Genomic DNA, 14,146 nt, shown 5'->3' on the forward strand with positions numbered 1-14,146 from the left:
CTTGCGTAAAAATTACTCCAGATCTTTCTAAATAGCTAATTCCTCTGTAATAGCTAGCTGCTTAGTAGAGTATTTCTTTTTTCGAAGTTTTTCTTACAAGAAGTATATAATTCACGTATTTTTTCGCGTATAAAGATAAGCTTATTAAATCGCGTCTCTAGCGAAGATAAAGAGCTCTACGTACGCTCACGTATACGCGTTTTAAGTAGCAGCTTTATAATAGAGACCTACTTTCCAAACTATCTAATTATATAAGGCGTTTTGAAAGCTGAATTTGTTAATTGACTGGATAATGGTATAAGAGTTTTTAATTAAATATTCAGCTGACTAAACATTCTATCTGGATTAAATAAAACTAGATTAGCGCCTATAAAGCTATTTTAAATAGTATAATCTTTATTATATTATAGAATATAAATACTTTTTTATATAGGCTGTTTTATGCATTTTATTATATGAGTGAATTCCCAAATGCTAGTCTATATATATCTGTTAAATTTAGGGTTATTAGATTAAGAAAGCCGTTTTGAGAGAGTATTCTTCTTATGAGAAGCCTCTTATGAGGAAATACGCTATATAAGTTTAGACTTGGAATAGACGGTCTTCCAAGAGGGATTAAGTCATTTGTATTGCCCCCTGAGGCTACCCTGGTAACAGAAGCATATGAATTATGATCAAAGCCTATTGCCCTATATAAACTGGCAAAGAAATGGTTGGCTGCGGTGCCTTGCGGTGCACTGCGGCAGGTACCCACCGTATTCCGTAGATGACTACTCCAAATGTACTATAGCTGGCCACTCGCTGTCCTTCAGCGTACGTTATGATCACCAGATCGAGCTTTAATTTCAATTTCCTACTTCAGCGAAGAGTAGAGAGGGGTAGGTGGCTGGGCAAGCTTTTTGCCAGCTGGGATCTCGTTAATCGCTGCCTCACCATATTGCTAGCCCACTGGCGTGATGTGGCCTGTGGTGAATCGTGAGACCGGATTTATTTGGAACTTCAATTTGGGTAGGCTCTTCTTGCTTAATATACTATTCATTCACTTAACTTTAAACTTCACAATTTAGTGTCGTCCACTTAGACATGCATCCTTCAAATATTTGCATACATCATTCAAAATATTATACCCCATTGGATCTCTGTGTACTTCCATTTGGAAGAGACAAGTTTTTCAGCTTGGCTGATGCCCTTCGCCGGTCGAATGTACGTCCAATAGTCGGACTGGGCGGTTCTTTTTCCATCTCGTTTTCCGCAGCGACCCATTGGTCTTGCGAGCTCCTCAGTTGTATAAGAGCAGTGTATGCAGTACTCATGTGGTTTTCTATAACCGACAGCCGAGGGAACACAGCCAACGTAACTTCCTTTTGGTTTCTTGGTTTGGTGATTTTCTCTGTTGTGATATCATTGAGACCGGGAAACACAAAGGCCTCACATTCATCCTCGGCAATTGGCGGCTCGAAGTCTGGCTCATATCTGCGTCTCATACGCTGGACTGGCTTCCAGATATCAGCAGCCCTCTGCGCAACTTTGCCGAGGCTTTTATGGAATGCAAGGCGCTGATCTTCGGAAAGTAACTCGTCTAGGTATGCTGATACAGCCGTAACCACGGTTTGGATACCCGCGAAACATGCCCTTGCCTGGGTCTCTGCATCCATTGATAGAATAATTGACCGGCAGAATGATTCTTTCTCGTTGTCTAAAGCCGCCTGGTTGGCGAGTACTTTTCGGAATTGGTTATCCGCCGTTGCGAGATATGTTGGCTGGAAGATATGCTTGTCAATCTCTCTCGCAAGAATAGCCAGAATGACAGCAAGTCGCATTTGTTTTGCCGCCACTGTATTGGAGCATGGAAGAGGGATATGATGGATCCGGGCCAATTCGCATTGCCTGAGTCTCTCCCAGGCTGAAAGATTCTGCCATTTGAATTCATCAGACTATATCAGTTTCCCTTTTGAGTTCTCTAGCGGTAAGATGATTTATTATAGTAGCCAACGTACCCGAAGAGTATCACCGGGAAGGTTCGTCTTTAACTGGGCATTAATCTCCGTTTTTGCGTAGTCCCAGAGGCCGATGAAGCTCTCAATCCTTAAGGCCGTTAGAGTGTTATATAGGGCTTTGGTCTGATAATCAGTAGGCTTACACTGAGTCTTCATTTGTCTCATTGTATCCAACAGCGAAGCTCTCCAGCTTTGTGAGCTGTGCTTGGGTTGTCGCTAGCGACCCTTTGAGAGAAGCAGTCTCATCTTCCAGCTCTTTGACTCTTTTTTTAGAAGCATTTAGCTTCTCCTTCAATTCTGAACCCGCTGACTTCATCTTATTGATGGTGGATTCCTTGTCCTGAATCCTTTGCTGTAAAGTATTGATGTTTTGTTCAGCATTTGCTAGCTTTTCCTTCTCCTCTGCATTCTCTAGATGAAGTTTCTTCACCTGCTTCTCAAGTTCGTTCGTGGCTTTATCGCGCTCTAAAATGCACTTATCTTTGTCAACGATAACCTTCTGAAGCGACAGTACCTGTTCTTTTGTTGCTTTATGCCCTCCCTTTTCTTTTTCATTGATTTCAAACATTTCACTAAGCGCTGTTTCCTTCTTCTTTTTCTGCTCGTTCATCTCCTCTTTAACTTTTGCAAGCTCAAGATCCTTGGATTCAAGCTGGCTGCGTAATTTTGTGTTTTCATCGTGGACAGCTAAAATAGTATCGAAACCGGCCGTGGAAGTCAACAACTTGAGTTGAGCGAAAAACCCCTTCACGACTCCTGCGTCAAGGGCCTCAGACGTGGGTATGGGCGGTGAGGTCTGGCTTTTGGAAGGCATATTGACAGGTATCTCTGGTGGGCCCAAACTATAAGGCTGGTAGTGTTAAGTTAACTTATAGCATTTTGATGTCCCCAGCGACCCGTGGTCCATCTCACTAATCCCCTCGCTTCCGCCTGGCCCGCGGTTCATCGCAAGGATACCGACGTGGCATAACCTCTGTGGCCATCGCAGAGGGAGGGCTCCTACGATTTACGGTGCCAGCATTCCAGGTGCGGGGTTTACAAGGGTCCAGTTTTGATAACCAGGAGAATCCGGTGGAATACGTATTGTGGGGTTTCTTGATGCAGGTGCGAGTCATGCTTGCTTAAAGAGACAACATGGTATACCCCGCCGTAAACACATGAACCATTTGTCGCCTAAGCTTTCAACCTATTGGCCGTCGAATAATTTGCCCCAGCCGAACGAATGTGTTCATCACAACCTTATGAATTAGTTGTTCACGAAGGTGCTCTAAGACGCCTACTCGCCAAAGGTGAATTGTGGACCGAAGTTAGTTAATGTGATTTCAATTAAGGATATACAGGCATCATCAGAAACGCCGTCCACGTCGGGGTCGAAAAGAGTATCGCGAGTGGCTAATCGGTTCCGATCGTGCTTTGTCAGCAGAGATACTAACGTAATCGGTAAGCGAGCGCCGCATGCAAGCGAGCGCCGCAGCTCACGCGTTTTGGCTCCGGTCGAAAACCTCACTCAATTCAACTACCAGCCATGCCTCCAAAAGCGCGTCAAAAGGCTAGAAATCTAGCTGAGCAAGAAGGCAGGATCTTATTAGCGATTTCTGTTATTCAAAAGGATGAAATCCGCAATATTCGTGAGGCAGGTCGTATCTTTAATATTCCTGAGAGAATTCTCCGTCGACGGCTTAGTGGTATTCCAACACGTCTTGAAACACGCGCCAACTCCCATAAAATGATTCAAAATGAGGAGATTTCGCTTGTACGATGGATCCTATCGCTTATTCAACGTGGAGCACCTCCCCGACCGTTTCATGTACGAGAAATGGCCAATATTCTTTTTGCTGCCCGTGATACTACACCTTTTCAATCAGTCGGACAGAAATGGGTCTACAATTTTGTTCAAAGGCATGATGAATTGAAGACATGCTTTTTTAGACGATACGACTATCGGCGTGCCCAATGTGAAGACTCTAAGGTTATTAGAAAGTGGTTTGACCGTGTACAAATCACTATAATGCAGCATGGGATTGTATCTGAAGATATCTACAACTTTGACGAGACTGGCTTTGCTATGGGCCTAGTAGCTACTGTTCGGGTAGTTACTAGAGCTGATTTCTATGATAGAGCACGTCTTGTACAGCCAGGAAATCGGGAATGGGTTACTTTTATTGAATGTATTAGTTCTTCTGGATGGGCGTTTTCACTTTGTATAATCTTCAAGAGAAAGGTCTATATAGAGGGCTGGTATCAGAGTGATCTATCATCTGACTGGAGGATTGAAGTCAGCCCAAATGGCTGGACTAGTGATGAAATAAGCCTTCGCTGGCTTAAGAATCTCTTTATTCCTACCACTACTAGTCGTACAACTGGGAAATATCGTCTTTTAGTTCTTGATGGCCATGGCAGTCATCTGACACCTCAGTTCGATCAGATATGCAGTGAGAATAATATTATTTTTATTTGTATGTCTGCTCATTCATCACATCTATTACAACCTCTAGATGTTGGCTGCTTTTCACCATTGAAGGGTGCATACGGACATTTAGTGGAGAAGCAGATGCGCCTTAGAATCAATCATATTGACAAGCTTGATTTTCTTAAGGCATTTCTTAAGGCACGTACAGAGATTTTTATTGCTAGCAATATCTGCAGTGGTTTCTTTGTTACTGGGCTAGTTCCATATAACCCAGAGCGAGTGCTCAGTCAGTTGAATATTCAATTAAGAACTCTTACACCACCAGGCAGTCGGTCAACCAATTCAGTGCCTAAGACACCTTATATCACTAGGCAGCTTGAGAAGCAGGCATCTACAGTAAAAAGAAAGCTTCTTGAAAGGCGTACGCAGCAAGGAACACGCTCACAGAGTCCTACCTCTTTCTTAGAGGTACGATTGGACAAGATTATCAAATGCAGCGAATTAGTCTTAAATGAGGCAGCTCTTGCGCGTCAAGAAATTCGTGATTTACGAGCTGCAAATGAGAAGCAGCTTCAAAAGAAGAAGAAGTCTACTAAGCAACTTACTGCTGCAGAGGGTCTTTCTATTCAGGAAGATCAGGAGCGATTTCAGCAGGAGAATCAGATCTCTGAAGCTCAAGATACTGGACCTAGGGATCCAGGGCTTCTTGCAGTTGGGCCCCGTGTACGCGCTCCACCGCAGTGTTCTAATTGTCATATTCGGGGGCATACTAGGGTTAGATGTCCTAATCCACCTAGTAATTAGTTTGATATAGAAATGCGATTGTTTTGTTGGTAAAAAGGTGCTTAAATCTCACCTAGTCGTGGAAATCGGGTGGAGGTGCGGCGCTCGCTTGCATGCGGCGCTCGCTTACCGATTACGTTAACGTAATCGGCACCCGAGCGAGCCACGTAAGCGAGCGAGCCACCCCTTCCGCGGCTAATGCCGCCCATATACAATTCTGATTTACATACAAGAAAATGATGTTTTTGAAGCTTCAAATCGCTGTTTAAATCGCCTATTTTCAGGCAGTTATCCAATTAAGGCATCGTGTACATATATAGCCTAAATTGTGACATTCATTACACCAAAACGATGCCCGGCAGCAAGATTGATCTTTTTGACCAGATATGATTCCAATAACTTTATCTCTCGCGCGATCACGCTAGAAAACTTCTCTAATTTCTTCAACAATGAAGTCATTTAAGTCTGCAATTTATTTCTTATTCCGTCTCTTCTTGATGTTTCGCTTCTCATTCGCCCAACGAAGTTCTTGGACTTTCTGTTCTATTAAAATCACTTGATTCAAGGCCATTTCAGCACCCTTAAAACTATAGCCCAACGCCGATTTCATTGGTGTATTAATCATGTTGTTATTAAGAAACTGTTGAAACCTTAGTTCTTGCTTTTTGAATTGCTTTGCATTCATAAATATTTTTGAAATCATCGATTGAGAATCTCCACTGCTTGGTCGGCTAAGTATTTTATAAATGAGTTGATCAAGTATCTCGCTTGATTTAAAAAGTATTAGATCTGAAGTCTTAAAGACATTCTTGATATTGATACTCTTAAACATCATTAAATGAATCTTTGAATACTCATCAAGAAAATCATTTTTATTGATATATTAATATCTCGCATGTATAAGGCATTCCATCAAGCCGTAATACATCTGTTTTAAAAACGCAAAACAAGCAACATTTAACAACTAACAGAGATGCGATGATCCGGCAAATATATAAACAAGAATAACATTATTCTGATAACAGATATTATCAAATTTGAATATCAAATGTGATTCATAACTATCAAAAATCAAAAGACTATATTTATCGACTTGACAATTAATAATTCACGAAACGAAATGATTTTTAAGCCAATGTAAACTAATTTCATTATTTGTCCAACCGTTTGATGATAAATTGATTCTTCATGTAAAAGATAATTGGCTTTCATATCATCTTTCTATATGAACAGCTTTTTTAAAAATCAAGTACAATAATAAGGCCCAATCAACAGTATTAATACACTCGATTGAAATTATTCATTCACGATTATCCGACTGAACAAAAAACGGCTTTCCTTCACATGTTAATCAAATAATCACTTTAGTCATAGCAACTTGGCCTATACAAAAGCCTGTTTCATCAAAATTGAAGATGTCTTTATCAAGAATTCTGTATTCACGTATAGCAAGTTGAACGCAGTCAAACCAAATCTAAATAATCTTTGAATTCTTACATTTCGCTCTTTTAACATCAAGCTAACAACTATATCGATTTTTTAAGATTTCATAACAAACAACAAAATTAAACACCCATTTCTCGCCGACAAAAATATGTAAATCTTGATCATCGCGCTTTCTGTCAAGGTGCGGGCTGGCGGGGGTGGTAGAGCTGATGGCAGGCAGGTAGGCTAATAGCTCACAGTATCTCTGGATTGCTACAGGGTCAAGCTATATACAGACTGATAGACAAGATATAGTTCAAAAAGCTACAACAGGATCTTCAAACAAGCAGAAAGATATGCAGATCCCGGAACGGATAATATGATTTTCCAAGCCATAGTTAAAAGGTGTTTTAGGCATCAAGATCTGCACCGTGACAGTACGCTTCTCTTTTATGGCCGAATTCCGTGAGACCGAAGAAAATCAGATTTATCAGAATATCGGCGGTGATAATTTTGAATGATTTGTTTTGCGTGTTTAAGATATTTAGCAGACTTAACAATAGAATTCATATATTCGATCCATTTGACAATATAGATTAGGCGACAATTGCGGCCGCGACAATTTCAAAACAAATCAAAGATATTTTCGACTTTTCATTTCTTTAGTTTATTGACTTCCACGTGCGATGACAAAAGATGATGTTGATTAAACAAAGATTCTGAACAGACAAAGATAAATAAATTAATATTAAATATAAAATGTATTTTCATGCTGGATGAGAGTTCCAGACAATAAATGTATGAATTAATAACTTTTTTAATATAATATAAGCCCAAAGTATTCCAATCCAGCTTTTTGCTAAATCGTAAAGTTTTAATATGACGAGCATCTAGCCATATTAATTGGTCTTTTTTAAACCTTTGGACAAAACAGCGTCGTTTATTAGTTTGTTTAATATAACGGATCTAAGCTAATAACATTTCTGCACGAACAAATTCTGTAATAGTTTGCATTCGAATAACAAATTGTTCTATATCTCGAACAACAGATCAATTGTGATCATGATAATCTTTGATAAGTACTGATTTAAATCTTATACGAAAATGAAATTTGTAATTCGCAAAAAAGAGAATTATCTTGATAAATTTAGAATGCGTGACATTTAAAACAAATTCAGTCAAAAGAAACCAGATATTCCAATTATTTTGTAAATAATTCACATAAATTCGCAGATATTGTTTTAATATAACGTTCACATGCTCAATCTGATTGTCGATCTCAGAATAATAAACAGTTAATAATTTGTTGATAATATTCAAATGTTTGATCAGATATTTCTAGAATTAAATAATAAATTGAGAATCTTTATCGAACAAGATCGACTAGAATAATCTATATAATTTTTATATATGCTGCACGTACATCGCGGCTATAACTGAGACATTGACAATTGAATTGCATAAAATCAGATATTTTATTTTAATTAAACAATCTACAATAATTAAGATCGCGTTATAGTTCTCGCTCTCAGACAGATGCATGATAAAATTTATAGAAATATCTTTCCAGACGCGCTCAAATATAGATAAAGATTTCAAGATATCTTGTTTTGTTTCACAAAACAGAATTATGCGGCAACAAATATAGCAATTTATTATTTATTGAGTCACATATTTATACATGTTGAATCAATAATAATTTCAAAATAAAAGTTCATATGTTCAAGCTCTTTTTAGATATTTAGATGCAGATTTGTCATAAGTCAGACAAATTAGATCTGCTTTTAATTGATTATCGTCAAAAATCTATAAATGGTTCTCATAGAATAAAAGACTGTTTTTTCGCTCGCAGGCGGTTAGAATGATTTTTGGATAATAATCTTTATTTGTAATCAAAATCTTTAAAATATTTCGGATCTTTTTATCTTTTTTATAGATTTTATGTAAACGAGATTGTATCTCAAAAGATAGTTGCAGACTTTGTTTATCTTCAAAAATAACAGTTTTTCAAATTTGAACTTTAATAATAGAAGCTAATCGATCAGGAATCTTATCTGCATGTGAGATTTTGAGATTCTCAGATGAGTTAACTGATTCAAATGGGCTTGTTAATTTAAACGGATTAATTGATTCAGATTGATTGATTGATTCAAACAAATTGATTAATTCAAGCGGGCTGATTCGTTCAATTAGATTAAACAGATCAAGATTTTCACATTTTAGAACAATTTGGCTTTGATGTAACAAATGTTTATTCCTTTTCTTGATGAAATCTTCTGATCTTTTGATCAAACTATTAGATTTTATTCTGTATTTTTCAAATCGATAAACAATTTTAAAGTTAAAATAAAACAAAAATTCAGATCAACAGACTTAACGATAATTCAAAAACTTTGTCAATATAAAATATTCTAGATTGCGATAATCAGAAATAATTTGAATGAATAAAAAAATTTCTTTGAGCTCGGGGTATCATTTTTCGAAACATCAAATAATAACAAATAATTTTTTGTCATAAATCTCATAATTGCATTCAATCAAAAAATGTTTTTTTAAAAAGAACACAATAAAATATAATATTTTGTCATCTCTGTATTAAAATAAGACTTCAGCAAACACATAATCAAAAGCATCAATTTTTAAGATAATGTCACGGATCTAGTCAAATAATTGCAAGATTGAAATATCAATGAAAGCTCTCTTTAAATCATTTAAAGCTTTTTAACAGATAAACATTCATTTTCACAAAGCATTTTTTCAAATCAGAGCAACAAGCGGGACAATAAATTTTGAAAAATCTTTAATAAATTGACAATAAAAATTGTCAAATCTCAAAAACGTTTATACATTTGTTACATAAATAAAAATGAACCAATTAACAACTGTGTCAATTTTTACAAAATCCATTTAAATGTCTTTCCGATTAATAATCAGACCTAAGAATTTAATTTCGAGAATTGCAAACTCACATTTAAAGAATTTTGCATACAAATCAGCATCTCGTAACTTCTGAAGAACTAGACAGACATATTTCATATGTTTAAAATTAATGCGATTATAGATCAGAATATTGTTCAAATAAATAATATAAAAAATATCAAGATAATCTTACAAAATATCATTTATATATTATTGGAATGTTCCGAGGATTTTTGTCAATTCAAAAAACATCATTAAAAATTTATATAGATTTAAACGGATTTAAAAAACAATTAATCATTTTTGCTCATTTTTAACACAAAAATTATTAAACATGCTAATAATATCAATCTTGATAAAATAACATATGTCTTTGAGATTGTTCAGGGTCTTTTTTACAAGGAATAACGAATATCAATTTTTGATAGTAATTACATTTAGAACTTGATAATTGACACAGAAACACAGACTTTCGTCTAATTTTTTTATAAATAAGACTGAAGATGCAGCAGACAAAGAACTTAAATAAATAAATCTTTTTTTTAGATTTTTTAACAATCATTTTCAAAATGCTGAAAATTCCTTTCAAAATATACTGTAAAATGACTCGAACGAGAATCTTTTTTTTGATTCAAGGATAATCGTATAATTGTAATTTCAATATGAAAAAAGTTTTTTCATTTCTTTTAAAAAAAAGACATTTACAAAGTCTTTAAATTCATCTAAAAACTCAGATTCAAATAACTTAGAAATAATCTGAACTATTTCATCAATTTATTCAACTGTTAAAGCATAGATTTTATCTCTCTGCGAATGTATGCAGCGCAAACAGTTAATAAGATTATTTAAAAATCTCAGTTTCTCAGAGATTCGGGAACCTTCAAGTTTGTGAATCTGACTTGAGCAGAGACATCATGCAAGATTCAGATCTTAACAGATTGAACTAAAATATTGCAATGCTTTTGACAATATATATTAAAAAATTGGAAAATATGTTCTGCAAAATTCATGCGGAGATTATAAATCTTTAATTATAATAAATCAATAATAATAAAAAAATGTGCTAGCTAAATAATTAAAAATGAAATATCCTTTTCGACATGATTATGGATTTTCAAGATTATGCGAATATAATAAATAATAATGCCAACTTCATTTTCACAACCATCAAAACTCACTATAGGCTTAAATTTGTTCAAGAGATACAAAATTAAATAATGAGCTTTAATCCAACTTTTATTTATAACATGAGATATAAAACAATCAATATCAAACATAATATAAATAACGATCTTGCTTTGTTCAGGATTCAGAATAATAAAAATAATTAATAAATCAATTCTTTGGAATTCTTTTTCGATTGAAAATCCTCTAATAGCAGCTTCAAATATTTGATATATTCGCGCAAGAAGATCCGCCTGGCTGCGGTTTAAGCCAGACTAATTCCTTTCAACTGTTCGCTCGGGTTTGGGAAGTATAATTGTTCTGGCTAAAGCATAGCGCGGGATTGGGGGATCTGGATTGAAGAAGATACAGACAAGTTTTAGAATATAGGATATGATACAAAAACAAATAATCATCTTTTAAGAAACGAAGCAGTCTTAGAGGGCAAGACAGAACGGACAGTATAATTAATTTAATAAATGCGATTATCGGACTCGGGACAATCTTTAATAAGATATTGACTAGAATTGCAATAAAAACATTCATTTTGTTCTTTGCGAATTGAACCACGGGATCTAAAAAGTGGACGATGTGTGGAGAGATTCATAGCATCAGAATCAGAGATAACTAAAACGGGCTTAAATGTTTTAATAACAGTGTTCCAAAGTAGGCTTTTGGGATTTTCAGTGACAAAACAACATGAAAAATTTTGAATACCGAAAATTAGTCTCTAAGACTAATTTCAGATATATTGTTTGTAGCAATTTTCAAATTTCTGCAAAAAAATAACAAAATTGATATAATTGTCAGTAAAAAGTTCTTGATGCATCATTATGTTTTTCAATTCTTCATTTATAACTTTCTCAAAAAATGTAAAGAAACCATTTTCAGCAATTTCTTTTTTCATAATAAAACATTGAAATTCAACAAAGAAAACAAAAAACTCTTGATTCTTTTGCTACAAATTATAAAAAATAATTCAAATATTATAAACACAATTTAGATCATCATAAGCTCAATCCAATATCTTTAAGATATTGATATAATCATTCAATTGATAAATCTTGTCTTTGATGTACAATAAGATCTAAACATAAAACAATTTTTTTAAACAATTGAAAATGTAGATCATGCGAGTTTGAAGTGTTGAAAAACGATTGCGATTAACAGTCATTTTTTCTTTAATCTGAGAAATAAAACAACAAAAATCTGATCAAATATCTTCAAATTTATTGAAATCGGGCAAACGTTTGGAAAAATAAACAAAAACAGAAAATCTAAAATTGATTGATATAAACATTCTCGTTGAAATAATCGAAGATTTTTCAACGAATAATTCAAAGATTTGAGCCAGAATGTTAACTATCAATGTAATTATTTAAATAATCTGATTTTGTTTTTTTATAACTTGATCTCTTTCTTTAAAAGCTATATTACAGACATTTATGACTTCAGTCAGCTGATAAATCATTTTCATTTCCTTTTGCTGAGATTGTTCAGCCTAAAAAACTAACAATAATTCTTTTTTACTAAAATTCTGATTAACATCTACTGCATAAGAATGAATCTTTTCGCAATAATTATATCATTCCGAGATATGTTCAACAACATGCTGGACTAATTCTTCTGGATTGTTCGAGAAAGACGGGGGATTCAGGATAACTGTCATTTTCGGGCGGACACCAGCTCTAAGGGTGAAAGCTACGTAATGTCAAGGTGCGGGCTGGCGGGGGTGGTAGAGCTGATGGCAAACAAGTAGACTAATAGCTCACAGTATCTCTGAATTGCTACAAGGTCAAGCTATATACAGGCTGATAAACAAGACATAGCTCGAAGAGCTACAACAGGATCTTCAAGCAAGCGGGAAGATATGCAGATCCCGAAACGGATAATATGGCCTTCCGGGCCATAGTTAGAAGGTGCCTCAGGCATCAAGATCTGCACCGTGACACTTTCTAAACAACATGTTGACCATTTCACGAACCATGGAATTCCTTGATGGCGCGCCGCGAGAATCAAACGAAAAAATCCATTTTTCAAGCGATTCTTCTTCTCTCTCAATCAATTTATGAAAATTTGAACGTATTTCCTAGCGAAAATGCCGTCCGTTTAAGCGATATTGAATAATTAATCAAAAAACATCGAAAATCCGTGCCGCGCCACATACAGAAATAATTTGACCGTTTTTAATAGCTTGAAGGACTAAAACAATTCGACCCTCTTGATGAACCAAGTCTTTCGACGACTTCGGCATTTTTGGTTGTGTGGTTGGTGTTCTAATGGCCTGAATTCATGGAGGTGCGGGAGTCTAGAAAGGGGTGGCTCGCTCGCTTACGTGGCTCACTCGGGTGCCGATTACGTTAGTACTTTCTGATCCGCCACTCAATACGCTATGTCGGCTGTTGCGTGGTGAGTGACGGGACCATAAATCCTCATGGGTTAGAATAACCCGATCTCTGGTACTCTTCATTTGGCTATAATAAATGTTTTGTAAAATACCCCTTTTTCTCTGTGAAAACCGTGAACCAATCTTATTTCATGTATAATTGTTGTTCTATAATGTCACAAACTTTTATTTTTCAATAAATGATAGTGATCCGCGCTTTGCAAAGATTTATATTCGATTTGATCTTTTTTGATTTTTAAAAAAATAGATTGATATTAATAAATCACGTAATTGTTTTTTAATTTAAAATGACTTAACATTTCTTTAAGATAGTGTGAAGATCTGAAATAATTAATTATTGATCATTCAAAAAATAAAATAATCAATGGCGATTAAAAAACGTTCGATTTTGTGAATATTAATAAATAATATTGTTTCGTTTAAAGATCACAAATAATGTGAATTGATAAATGAGATTGAACAAATATTTTTTAAATAAAAATCATCACATTGAAAAACGAATCTTGTTGATTCATTATTTTTGTTAATTTTTTTTGGATTTTGTATTTTTATATAAAAAAATACAATTTGTTTGTTTTATGTTCAATAAAAATACAAAATAAATTTTGTTGTATTAAAATCATTAATTAATTACGCATGATTTGATAAAATGATACGTTCAATTTGTTTCGTTTTTAGATTTGTGTCGAATTCTGTTTTAATATTTTGAAAAAAATAATATAATGCAAAATTTTTGAAAACTTTATTAGAGCTAATTCCATCATTATAATATATAATTTGTTTTAGATATGTATGATCAAAAAATTCGGAACAATTATAACGATCTAATTTTATGATAAAAATATTATTTATTTCTTTTTCGATGATGCAATATCTTGGTGAATAATAAAATATAAATTAACATATTAATATTTTTTAAAAAATTGATTTAATAAATTGTCATCGATATCATTCATAAAAAAAAGTTTTTCATAAAAAATATTAAATAAAAACAGATTGTTGTTTAACATTAAATTTTGATTTTTAGATTATATATTCTTT

The 14,146-nt window shown here is 34.5% G+C and overlaps 1 protein-coding gene across 1 annotated transcript; it reads right to left on the bottom strand.

The window, feature by feature from the left end:
- Positions 1–2,136: 2,136 nt before the first annotated feature.
- LDX57_005351 (uncharacterized protein) lies at positions 2,137–2,811 on the bottom strand (the record flags this gene model as incomplete). Its single annotated transcript, XM_046087032.1, has 1 exon — positions 2,137–2,811. The coding sequence occupies one exon, from the start codon at positions 2,809–2,811 to the stop codon at positions 2,137–2,139; it is 675 nt and encodes a 224-aa protein (XP_045942998.1).
- Between the last annotated feature and the right edge of the window lie 11,335 nt (positions 2,812–14,146).

Source organism: Aspergillus melleus (genome assembly GCF_016097325.1).
Source record: "Aspergillus melleus strain CBS 546.65 chromosome Unknown contig3, whole genome shotgun sequence".
Classification (NCBI taxonomy): domain Eukaryota; kingdom Fungi; phylum Ascomycota; class Eurotiomycetes; order Eurotiales; family Aspergillaceae; genus Aspergillus; species Aspergillus melleus.